Genomic DNA, 13,696 nt, shown 5'->3' on the forward strand with positions numbered 1-13,696 from the left:
AGGTAGTACCAGAGTGATGAGTCTGAGGAGCAAGGACACTATAATAACAACAACAAATTTGATTTATGACCCGGCGATAGAGACAATGTTGTGATGAAAATGTGATTCCACAGTCCGTTTCTTTCACCCGTTTCTCCTTTGTTTTCCTCCAAGGTACAAAGACATCCGCTTGGAAGAAGAATTTGACAACCTCTTTTATACAGACCATCAATGGACTATACCACAGACCCCCAATATCCCTAGTGACTTTAAATTTTTACGATAGCCCAAATATTTTAGTGACTAACTTTCTGGACAATGGAAAAGCTTTTGTCGCCATTTATAGCAAAAGCATCGAGAGACATCAGACATCATGTACATCAAGACAAGACATCAGACAAGACCTCAATCGGCGAATGCATATTAAACTCACAGTTCTTATCTTCACCTCTACAACCTTCAGGTAATGACACACATAGTCGATAGGGAATATAGACACAGATATCAGCACTCACTTACCCCCCCATTCATGTATCATCAACTATAATGTGCTCCCTCATTTTGTTGCAACCAAAAGCCGAAAAGAGCTCGGTAAAGTTTGACAGCCCATCCACAGACCCTTAATACGGGATAAGAAGGAATTCAAATGTATACTTCACAATACCTTGAAGCTTGATTTAAAACACGTATGGCACGATGATACATGACCCCTCAAACATGGATTCATACACACATGCTTCTACTATCTCACTAGGTCATACGTTTTTCCCACCTTCTCTTTTCCTCCCTTTCCTCAATCATAAAATGGTACTAACATGATGGTATATATATATATTTTTTTCTTTTTGAATTGTTTTAGGAAGTGGCAGTTATTGATGACTGCCAAAGGGTGGACTGTCAAAGTCGGAAAAATATCATGCTACACGTTGCCATATATCCACCCCATGCGCTTGCCCGCTGCATGTGCACGCTCTCTCCCGTGCGTGCGCATATTCGCAGCTGCGTGACGGCGCCACCACGGCCGTGCGCATTGGTGCGTGGTATGCGCACTTACGGTAGAGTTTGTGTGCGTCTAGCGGGCGACTCAATCGTTACATAGTAAATCCAAATAGTATGTTTTATAGATAATGTTCCCCTTAATAATAACTGTAAGTTTGTTTATTGTGACTGGTCCCTGGACAGAGGTATTCCTCTTTGCATGATATGAAGGGTCAGATAGGATTTGAGCAGTGGTGTTTGGTACCTAACTAAAGAACATTTTATTAGAAACAATCCGGTGCTGGTTAGGTAAAGATTAATCGCTCCTGCATATAGTTATGTCTATTAGTAGTTTCTGGACATTTATTCATTGTCCATGTGTTGGAAATCCCGAGTTTCCCTCCCACCTGAGCAGTCTGGGGTAGTCACAGCCCACCTGTTCAAACAAACCTATGACCTTTTGTTGTAATATGAAGACAGATTCCGGTGTCCAATGAACAATGAGATTATAGGTCCCTTTGTAGTGTACTGTATGCAGTGTATATAAGTACAGCCAGCCTGGCCAGCTCATTCTCTCTCTCTCCACACAACGGTTTTCATCTTGACTAACTTGGAGCTGGTACCAGAAGCTGCGCAGCGATCATTCCCCAGTGTGTGTAAGTTATTCTCTGTAACCAACTTGTTCCCTGTTTGTATTTGCCATATTCTCTCTCTCTCTGTTATTGTATAAGATTGTGACGCTATTGTATATTTATGTGTAGTTATTCTGCTAAGATACTGATGTTAGACTGTAGAGTATAAGCTGTAATTGTGTTTCCCCTTTTGATATATCTAAAAGCTCGTTAGTAAAGGTTTTGGAGCCTCAGCAGGGTGTCTGTGTGTTTCTAGCTAGTACAAAGGGTTTCTGTGTATTTCAAATCACTCAAACAGCTTGCTTATATATCCAGGTTAACCAGTTGTATATCATTACAGTGTTACAATTCTAAGGTTTACAGTGTAAGCATATTCTGTGTTTAAAGTTTATAACAGTACTGTCTGTGTGTGCGCTCGCAGTGTGTATTCCATACACCCAGCGCAGTGTGTGTACATTACTTGCGTACCACGTGTGAGGCCTTCATACGCAAATAGCGTATGAAGTGTGTAACACGTGCACGAGGTTTAGCGGCCACTACGGCTACACGGTATTAGTATATAGCTAATGTTAAAAGGTAGATAGTTGACTCTATCAGACTGTACCTTATAATACGGTGCTTTCTTAGGCTGTGAGGAAACTTGAGGTAAATTTTTTCCTTCCCAGCTGTTGCTGTGGATACGAGGTCCCAGAGACCATCCCCAAACAATTCCTCACCCTTATAAGGCAGAATCTTCATGTGCCTTCTAAAGTCAGCATCGCCTGTCCACTGCCGGGTCCCTAATACCCTCCTGGCAGAATGGACATTGCATTAATTCTGGAAGCCAGCCGGCAAATATCCCTCTGTGCATCCCTCATATATAAGACGACATCTTTAATATGCTCTATGGTTAGCAAATAGTATCCCTGTCCTGACAGGATAATAGACCACTCTGCAGCAGCACTATCCATGCTGAGGCAATTGCAGGTCTCAGTATAGTACCTGAGTGTGTATATACAGACTTCAGGATAGCCTCCTGCTTTTTATCAGCAGGCTCCTTCAAAGTGGCCGTATTCTAAGACGGCAGTGTCACCTTTTTTGACAAACGTGTGAGCGCCTTATCCACCCTAGGGGATATCTCCCAACGTGACCTATCCTCTGGCGGGAAAGGGTACGCCATCAGTAACTTTTTTGAAATTACCAGTTTCTTATCGGGGGAACCCACGCTTCTTCACACACTTCATTCACTCATCTGATGGGGGAACAAAACACTGTCTGCTTTTTCTCCCCAAACATAAAACCCCTTTTTTGTGGTACCTGGGTTAATGTCAGAAATGTGTAACACATTTTTCATTGCCGAGATCATGCAACGGATGTTCCTAGTGGATTGTGTATATGTCTCAACCTCGTCGACACTGGAGTCAGACTCCGTGTCGACATCTGTGTCTGCCATCTGAGGTAGCGGGCGTTTTTGAGCCCCTGATGGCCTTTGAGACGCCTGGGCAGGCGCGGGCTGAGAAGCCGGCTGTCCCACAGCTGTTACGTCATCCAGCCTTTTATGTAAGGAGTTGACACTGTCGGTTAATACCTTCCACCTATCCATCCACTCTGGTGTCGGCCCCACAGGGGGCGACATCACATTTATCGGCATCTGCTCCGCCTCCACATAAGCCTCCTCATCAACCATGTCGACACAGCCGTACCGACACACCGCACACACACAGGGAATGCTCTGACTGAGGACAGGACCCCACAAAGTCCTTTGGGGAGACAGAGAGAGAGTATGCCAGCACACACCAGAGCGCTATATAATGCAGGGATTCACACTACCCACAGTGATTTTTCCCTTATAGCTGCTATAATACACAGATTTGCGCCTAAATTTAGTACCCCCTCTCTTTTTAACCCTTTGAGCTTGAAAACTACAGGGGAGAGCCTGGGGAGCTGTCTTCCAGCTGTACTGTGAAGAGAAAATGGCGCCAGTGTGCTGAGGGAGATAGCCCCGGCCCTTTTTCGTCTGACTTTCTCCGGCTTTTTTATGGATCCTGGCAGGGGTATTTTTCACATATATAGCCTCTGGGACTATATATTGTGATTATTTTGCCAGCCAAGGTGTTAATATTGCTGCTCAGGGCGCCATCCCCCAGCGCCCTGCACCCATCAGTGACCGGATTGTGAGGTGTGCATGAGGAGCAATGGCGCACAGCTGCAGTGCTGTGCGCTACCTTGTTGAAGACCGAAGTCTTCTGCCGCCGATTTTCAGGACCATCTTCATGCTTCTGGCTCTGTAAGGGGGACGGCGGCGCGGCACGGGGACCGGACGATCGAGGTCGGGCCCTGTGTTCGATCCCTCTGGAGCTAATGGTGTCCAGTAGCCTAAGAAGCCCAAGCTAGCTGCAAGCAGGTAGGTTCGCTTCTTCTCCCCTTAGTCCCTCGTAGCAGTGAGTCTGTTGCCAGCAGATCTCACTGAAAATAAAAAACCTAAAATATACTTTCTTTTCTAGGAGCTCAGGAGAGCCCCTAGTGTGCATCCAGCTCAGCCGGGCACAAGATTCTAACTGAGGTCTGGAGGAGGGTCATAGAGGGAGGAGCCAGTGCACACCAGGTAGTCCTAAAGCTTTCTTTAGTTGTGCCCAGTCTCCTGCGGAGCCGCTATTCCCCATGGTCCTTACAGAGTTCCCAGCATCCACTAGGACGTCAGAGAAAAAAAAGATGTTTTCGCCCCCATAGTTCAAAAACAGTCCCTAGAAGTATATTGCTCCCCAAAAATTTATATTTACATACATACAGTCATTTTGGACTTGTGTCAAACATCTAGTATTTTCTTAACTGCTGATCTCCTGATATCACATCAAGATAATATTTCACAAAACAATAGTACATTCTACTAAGAGACTACTGTTGCTGTACATGCACATGTCTTAAAAGTCACAAAACTAATTAGGCATACTATATGCTATACGAGCTGAATACCCATGCTTCGCTACAGAATTTCAAGAATAATCGCAATCTGTCAGGCCGCACCTCTGGGCTTTCTCCGGATTGATGCTGTCAAAAATAGGATTTTGGTACTTACCAGGTAAATCCTTTTCTTTGAATCCATAGGGGGCACTGGAGTACTCTTGGGATATGGACGGCTTCCGCAGGAACAGGGCACTGAATATTTAAATTTAGAACTCTCCTCCCCTCCATATCACAGAGTACCTCAGTGTTTTTTACTGAGCCGAACAGGAGCTATAGAGAGGTTGACAATGGAGAATTACATATAACATAACGGACAACAATAAAGTTGACACATAACGTTACGGACAACTAAACAGTTGACACCATAACCGATAGAACTTGATAATTTGAACCAGTCGGTGAGAGTGTGTTACCATAAGATCCCCTGAACTTACCACAAACCAGGTAAACTGCTCTGGGTGGGCGTCCAGTGCCCCCTATGGATTCAAAGAAAAGGATTCACCTGGTAAGTACCAAAATCCTATTTTCTTTTTCATCCACTAGGGGTCACTGGAGTACTCTTGGGACGTACCAAAGCTTCCCCCGTGGGCGGGAGAGCTGTTTGGCACCTGTAACACTAGGCGGCCAAAGCTAGAAGCTGATGCCACAAACGTATCAAACTTGTAAAAGCGCACAAACGTGTGCACTGGTGACCATGTAGCCGCACGGCAAAGCTGCGTCATAGAAGCTCCACGACCAGCTGCCCATGAAATTCCCACAGAACGTGTGGAATGAGCTGTTACTGATGTAGGCGGCTGTAACCTAGCATGAAGGTAAGCCTGACGTATAGTCAGTTTTATCCATCTGGATAAGGTCTGCTTAGAAGCTGGCCAACCCATCTTGGCAGCATCATAGAGAACAAACAACGTTTCCGTCTTACGAACTGGAGACGTTCGGGATACATAAACGCGTAATGCGCGTACCACATCCAGAGTTCCAGACTGTCCTGTTAACACAGGAACTACTATTGGTTGATTGATGTGAAAAGATGACACTACCTTTGGTAAGAAAACGGGAGTCGTCCGAAGTTCCGCTCTGTCATCATGAAACACCAAATACGGTGGCTTGCATGACAAGGCACCCAAATCTGAAACACGCCTTGCCGAAGCTAAGGCTAGGAGAAAAATTGTTTTCCAAGTGAGAAACTTAATATCCACTTGTTGTAAGGGTTCAAAATATGAAGACTGTAAGAACTCTAAAACCAGATGCAAGTCCCATGGCGCTGTAGGTGGAATGAATGGAGGCTGTACTCTGAGGGCACCTTGCAGAAAAGTGTGTACCAACGGCAATAGAGCCAATCGTCTTTGAAAGTAAATTGACAACGCAGATACCTGCACCTTTAGTGTAGATAAACGCAGTCCTCCATCTAACCCCGTTTGTAGAAATAACAAAAGACGGGATAACTTGAAAGATGTCGGAAACTTCAGATTTTCACACCAACCTATATAGGCACGCCAAATTCTGTAATAATGAGCTGCCGTAACCGGCTTCCTAGCTCGTAACATGGTTGGTATAACAGATTCTGGAATGCCCTCTCTTCTTAAAAGGGCGGTCTCAACAGCCACCCCGTCAAACGCAGCCGCGCTAAATCGGGGTAAAGGTACGGACCCTGTTGTAACAGGTCTGGACGTAGTGGGAGCGGCCACAGATCGTCTGCGAGTAGTCCGCGGAGATCCGATATCCAAGCTCTCCGAGGCCAATGAGGCGCCACTAGTATGACTGTGACAGACTCTCTTTTGATCCGTTTTAGCAACAGAGGGAGCAGCGGAAACAGTGGAAACAGATACACGAGGCTGTACGGCCAAGCGATTGTGAGAGCATCCACCGCCACTGCCTTTGGATCTCTCGTTCTGGACACATACTGGGGCATTTGGTGATTGTGGCGAGATGCCATCAGGTCCACTTGAGGGTAACCCCACCTCTGGACCAACATGTGAAACACTTCTGGATTTAATGCCCATTCTCCTGGATGAAAATCCCGACGGCTGAGATAATCTGCCTCCCAGTTGTCCACTCCCGGAATGAACACTGCCGAAAATATCACTTGGTGATGTTCGGCCCAATTGAGGATTCGAGCTACTTCCCGCATTGCCATGCGGCTTCTCGTTCCTCCTTGTTTGTTGATGTACGCGACTGCCGTCGCGTTGTCTGACTGCACCTGGACAGTCTGAGACCGAAGCATGTATACTGCTTGTCGTAGCGCATTGTAAATTGCCCGGAGTTCCAGGACATTTATAGACAGGAATCTTTCGTGATCCGCCCAGAGACCCTGGTGCTGACAATTTTGAACTACAGCTCCCCAACCTCTGAGACCCGCGTCCGTCGTTAGAATTATCCAATTCCAGGCGCCGAACAGTTTCCCTGCGGTAAGATTGTGTACTTTGAGCCACCAGAGTAGAGATACCCTTGCCCGTGGCGACAACCTCACTCTGTGGTGAATCTGCAGATGCGAGCCCGACCACTGTGCGAGCACATCCAGTTGAAATGGACGTGAGTGAAATCTTCCGAACTGAAGCGCTTCGAAAGCTGCCACCATTGTGCCTAAGAGGCGAATGCACAAATGTACCGAGACAGATCGTCTAAGTACGGAACTATTGTCACTCCCAGGGATCTGAGATAAGCTATTATCACAGACATCACTTTGGTGAATACCCGAGGCGCTGACGAGAGGCCAAACGGTAGAGCCTGAAACTGGTAATGCTTCTGGCGTATTGCAAAAACGCAAGAACCTCTGATGAGGTTGCCAAATCGGAATGTGTAAGTACGCATCCTTGAGATCTAGCGCAATCATGAATACCTTTGGCTCTAAACCTGCAATTACTGACCGCAGAGATTCCATCTTGAATCTGTAGTAAGTGACGTACTGATTGAGACCCTTTAAGTTCAATATTGGCCTGACGGAGCCATCCGGCTTCGGTACCACAAACAGACTGGAATAATAACCCTGACCTTGTTGTTGTTCCGGGACCTGAATCAAAACTGCTGAATCCAGTAGGGACTGAATGGCAATTTGCAGAACCGCCCTCTTGTCGTCCAAGAGAGGTAGTCCTGTCTTGAAAAACCGCAGTGGCGGAAGACAGTCGAACTCTATTTTGTAACCTTTTAACACTAAATTGCGGATCCACCCATCTGTGGATGTCTGGAACCACGCCAAATGGAATGTCTGAAGGCGTGCTCCCACAATTGGAGATCCGAGATGGGCTGGGAGCCCGTCAGGCCACTGGCTTGTCGGTGACCTTAGCGTCCTGACGACTGGTGTTGGTTTGTTGGAAACCACATCCTCGACCTCGTCTACCAGGCGCGGCTGTTCCTCTGCCACGCCCGCGAAAGGGCTGAGGTCTAAAGGATTTGAACGCAGGTCCAGAGTATCTCCGTCTTGGTACCGTTGGAGGCAATGGTAAGAAAACAGACTTTTCTCCCGTGGCCTCAGAAATCCATTTGTCCAATTCAGGACCAAACAACTTCTCGCCCCCGTAAGGTAACGCCTCTATACCTATTTTGACCTCTGCCTCCGCTTGCCAAGAACGCAGCCAGAGTGCTCGTCGTACTGTAACCAGTGACGATGAAATGCGAGAAGTGAGCTGATAGACGTCAGTAGAAGCTGTACATAGATACTCTGCAGCCTCACACATTTGATCAGCAAGAAGTATAAGGTGATCGTCATGTAGGGCAGACTTGAGTTCTGTTATCCATACTATGAGCGCCTTAGTGATCCAAATGCCAACCAACCCAGGTCTCAGCAGCACTCCTGCTGCTATATACATGGACTTTAGCATGGTTTCTATTTTGCGGTCTGAAGGGTCTTTAAGCGTAGTAGCAGTTGGCACTGGTATGGTTAATTTCTTTGTAAGTTTTGACACAGACGAATCAACCATTGGTGGATTCTCCCATGTTTATGTCACCGAGTCTGGAAACGGGTAACTAGACTTAAATCTACGAGGTATAGAAAACCGTTTATCTGGATTCTTTTGTGTTTCTACTAACATCTTATTAAGAGACTCCGAAACAGGAAAACACATTGGAGATCTCGGTCGTTTAGTAAAGACGACTTCATCATTTGTCAAAGGCTCCTCAGTTTCTGTAAACTTCAGAGACTGACGCACCGCTCTGATGAGATTATCAATGCCTTGGCTGGTAAAATCATCACTATCTGACTGCTGGTCCACTTCGCCCTCCTCACCCTCATCTTGCGCAGTGAGGTCTGGCATGGAATCGTCAGAATGCAACATAGCAGAAACGGGTAAATCATAAGACATATGAAATTTATCCCGTCTACCCAAAATGGATTTGGACTTTTGGCAAGGCTGAGACCCCTCCGGTAGTTCTGGCGGTCTCACCCTAGACTCAGATCTTGCCGCTTCCCGCTCTTGTCGAGCGGCGGTCAATTCTGATTGCAACCCAGCCAGTACATTGGCTAGCATTTCCCATGGAGGGTCCGGGGAGGAAACTGGCTTTAAAACCGGAGCAGAATTTGTATTCGTAACTGAATTAACAAAACATACTGTACATGTGGTAGATCCATCCGGTAACACACTGCTACAGACCTTGCAGTGAAACTGCTTTTTAGTTTTTGCTGGTGCCTTACTCATTATGCAGACAGACAATACAATATACAAAAACAGACACTTGCACGACTCAGTAAAATAGTACTAAGGTGTGTGTAATATATATATCTGGCCAAGTGCAGTACACGTGGCCAGTCCTATGAAATGTGATTCCAAATTCCCACTAACACCCCTGCGCCTCCGGTGGAGAAGAGATGTAGGACAGGAACGTTCTGGAATCACAACAGGAAGAACAGGAAGCATGGTTAAAATGGCCCCCATGCCATGCTTACAGTATAATCACAGTACAGGTTATAATCTTTTTTATATAACCTGGGATAGTGGTAACAAAAAGCTAATTTCTATGCTTCCCTTATATATATGCAGCCTAGCATACTGCTGCTGCTGCTCCCCCCCCCCCGTGCAGCATCGTGTGCTGTGAGCTTCTCCCCCCCCCCCCCTACCTGTATGCTCCGTGTATTGGAACACCAGGAGCAAGTAAAAGGGCCGGGGGAGGCGGGTAGCGGTAGCCGGAGGACGGCCAGCGGGCGCCGGAGACCAGGCAGCGGGAGCCAAGGAGCGCGCTGCATAGAGTGTGGTGCGCTGTGAGCAGCGGCGGCGGGCGGCTCTTTAATAAACAGTGCTCCCCCCTTCCCACACAGCTCACGCTGCCGCCCCGACCAACATACCTGGACTCCTGTGGTGAGGCTCTGACGGGGCTTCTCTGTAAGCACCGGGCCAGCCTTTCTGCAGGATGTCTGCTCTGGCTGTGAGGGTGCTCTTTTAGGGAGGACCGACACGCCACTGCTGCTAGTAGCAGCTTCCACTATCCCTGACCCTGGCCTTTTGGAAGGGGGAAAGGGATGTGGTAATGTGAAAAAAAGAAAAAATAATAAAAAATTAAAATATTCAAAATAAGTGTGGACTGAGCCACACAAGCCTGTTGCTACGATGAGCACAGAAAAAACACTGAGGTACTCTGGGATATGGAGGGGAGGAGAGTTCTAAATTTAAATATTCAGTGCCCTGTTCCTGCGGAAGCCATCCATATCCCAAGAGTACTCCAGTGACCCCTAGTGGATGAAAAAGAAATGCTGGTGCTGAGGAGAATAATCCGCCTCCTTCTCTGCCCCATCCCGCCTCTGATGCTGCCCTGCTCAGTGCTGTAAACGCTGGGACGTCAGGCCAAGCTCCGCCCGCTGTATATTAAATATGTAAGGTTTGCAGGCTGACTATTTCAAAGGGCCCTAGGAGTACTTGCTTAGCTTCTCACTCTCCTTAGTTCTGATGGGTGCTGAACTTGGACTGAAACAGCATCAGGAGTGTCACTATTCATCTCAGCGACCCCGAAAACGATGGATTTTTACATGTCTCCTCCTTCCCACCCCCACCCCTAGGGGTGCTAGGGGTGTCTTACCCCCAAAGTATTTTTTCCAGATTGTAAGTCATATGTGTACCAAGTGTGGTGTAAATTGCTCCAGGCATTCCTGAGTTATGCTGGAACATATAAACATACATACATCCGATTTTATATACAGTATATAGATTATTACATACTTATTATAATAGGGAGTTCTTTTTGGTAAATTAACTACAGGTGCGATCCCTTTCTCTTTGGACTAACCAATGGACACAGCTGATGAAACAAAAAAGACAGAGCTGAGTATGACTTACAAAATACAATGAAGTATACTGAGCACCACTGCTAACACTCCACATGTCCTGTTCATCTATATCAGCGGTGGCCAACTCGCGGCTCTCAAGCCGCATGCGGCTCTTTCATCCGCCGCATGCGGCTCGGCCGGCTCCTGGCCACCACTGCCCCCAGCCACATGCAAGCCTCTCCGGCAGCGGTGTCTCGCTTCAATCCGGCGCCAGCCCGTGAGCCAATCAGAGCTTGCGGACCGGCAGCTAAGGCTCCTGATTGGCTGCCGGATGCGAGCTTTGATTGGCACACGGACCGGCGCCAAATTGACCCGAGACACAGCTGCCGGAGAGGCGTGCGTGTGTCTGGGGCTGGGGGCAGCGGTGGCCAGGAGCTGGCCGAGCCGCATGCGGCGGATGAAAGAGCCGCGGGTTGGCCACCGCTGATATAGATGAACAGGACATGTGGAGACACATCATTGAAGAGAGACACCGCCGCTGGAGAGAGCAAGAGCAGCGCGGGGAGGGGAGCGGAGGAGAGCGGAACTGAAGGGAGCGGGCGGCTGGTGAGCACTGTGGGGACATGTATATCTGTACTGGGAGCATAGCAGGCACTGGGGGCATAGCGGGCATATCTGGCTCTGGGAGCACAGCAGGCACTGGGAGCACAGCAGGCACTGGGAGCACAGCAGGCACTGTGGGGACATGTGTATCTGGCACTGTGGGGACATGTGTATCTGGCACTGGGGCATAGCTGGCACTGTGGGGACATGTGTATTTGGCACTGGGTACATGTATATCTGGCACTGGGGACATATATGTATCTGGCACTGTGGGGGCATATATATCTGGCAGTGTAGAGGCACCCATTTTTTGCCATTTTTATATGTATGTGGCACTGTACTGGGGCATTATATGTAGGTGGCATTGTACAACATGACAAAATACGGGGTTATGATATGAGGTCATACTTCTACAAACGTCATACCAAAAGATGTGCACACAAAAATGGGGTGTGGCTTTGTGACAATTAAGCCACACCCTCATATTTGTGTGCGCATGATAGTGGCTCTTGCTCTGGACTACAGATCTTTTCTGGCTCTTTGCCTCTGACTGGTTGGCCACCCCTGATCTATATGTTCCTTCCTACAGCTTGGACAGTAGCCAATACAACAATGGGAATGGTCCTAGTAATGAGGGCAGGGCTGCTTATATGAGGAGGGGAATGGATGCAGATATGAGACAGGAAAGAGCAGGGTAATCCATTAGAACCGTGTGGTGATGCTCCTGTTAAACTCATGCAAATAGGAACTATTGTGTACAAAGCTGTGTAACAGGATTGCCTATATCTATCTATCTAGATTGCCATGTCAAATGCACCACTACATGAAAAGAAATTCAGACGTAAAACCGCTTCCCTCTCATCGGGTGGAGTAAGTAGAGTAGTGGTTGTGACTTTTGTCACAGCAACTACTGCAACTGTATGCTATTGAGATGTCCGACATCTGTGGCGCAAATGCACCGACATGAGCACTAAGACACACAATCGGCAGACCATTGCCCAGGCCATCAGACACTGCCTATGCCAGGCACAGAATGCCCGTGGGTCCATGGCCACCGTTATCAGTGAAGCTGCATCTCTAGACGCAGGGGGGTTATGCAGTACAGACTGCAGATTCTGATAAAAAGCAGAATCTGCACTCCTTCCTTTCACATGCTGGGCGCCGACCATAACAGGGCAAGGCCACACAGCATGCAGAATGGCCTGCCCAGCGGCTGCTGCCTCAATTTAATACACTGCTACTCTAAAATGTTATGTAGTTATTAGATCGGCATGTTCATAACGTTGACACATTTTAGCTTAAAATAGCACTGTCGACATTCTGACATAACTTATCTGCAATATTCAATTTAGCACTAGTCAATGGTGTATCAAAATGAGTTGTAATATGTCCATTTATTCAATACACCATCAGAGCCTCTATGGTCTTCCTTGCGTTTTCCCTGCCTTCATCTAATACAGACTTCTGACAAACTGTCCTGGCAATACAGTTTGCGGAGCTGCGACTGTGGGGCTATTGTGGCACTAGGTTTATATTTGCCTTTTGTCACAAACATTAACTAAGCACTAACTGAGCCACTCACCAGTTTTCAGTGTAGTTGTGTACACTCCATTCACTAATGATCATTTCATATGCAGAACACGTGCCATACATGCTAATATGTCAATGAGAACCTTTACATAAGTTCCAGTATGTGATCACTTTGAAAAAGCATACAGATATGCGGATCACTCATTCCAATAGTAATTTAACACTAACAAATATCATACACTTTTTATAGATTGGATACTTAAAATGAGAAGAAAAAAAAAACTTTTCTCACCTTATTCATCATGTCCACAGTACATGCGTGTGTCCAAAAACAGTCATGAACAGACACAAAAGTAAGTTCACGTCTACAGGAAAAGAGCAGAAGGATATATCTATTTAAAATATAACCATACAAAATTGCTATGTGAAAGGGTGACAAATAATAAAATTTTAAACCTACCGTAAATCTTTTTCTCCTAGTCCGTAGAGGATGCTGGGGACTCCGTAAGGACCATGGGGTATAGATGGGCTCCGCAGGAGATATGGGCACCTATAAAGAACTTTCTAGTATGGTGTGCACTGGCTCCTCCCTCTATGCCCCTCCTCCAGACCTCAGTTAGAGAACTGTGCCCAGAGGAGATGGACAATACGAGGAAAGGATTTTGTTAATCTAAGGACAAGATTCATACCAGCCCACACCAATCATACCATATAACCTGGAATACACCTAACCAGTTAACAGTATGAACAACTAACAGTAACGGTCCAAGACCTATTCCAACTGTAACATAACCCTTATGTAAGCAACAACTATATACAAGTCTTGCAGATTTTCCGCACTGGG

General features: G+C 46.9%; 1 protein-coding gene across 3 annotated transcripts in view; it reads right to left on the reverse strand.

Annotated features, from left to right (window-relative positions):
- The window catches only part of POLRMT (RNA polymerase mitochondrial), a 283,173-nt gene that overhangs the window by 74,432 nt on the left and 195,045 nt on the right, over positions 1 to 13,696 (reverse strand). For all 3 annotated transcript variants that reach the window (XM_063914478.1, XM_063914479.1, XM_063914481.1), the window contains one exon: positions 13,145 to 13,217. In XM_063914478.1, coding sequence (XP_063770548.1) covers positions 13,145 to 13,217 — 73 coding nt within the window. The remainder of the gene's footprint in view (positions 1 to 13,144; positions 13,218 to 13,696) is intronic.

This window comes from Pseudophryne corroboree, chromosome 1 (assembly GCF_028390025.1).
Source record: "Pseudophryne corroboree isolate aPseCor3 chromosome 1, aPseCor3.hap2, whole genome shotgun sequence".
Classification (NCBI taxonomy): Eukaryota; Metazoa; Chordata; class Amphibia; order Anura; family Myobatrachidae; genus Pseudophryne; species Pseudophryne corroboree.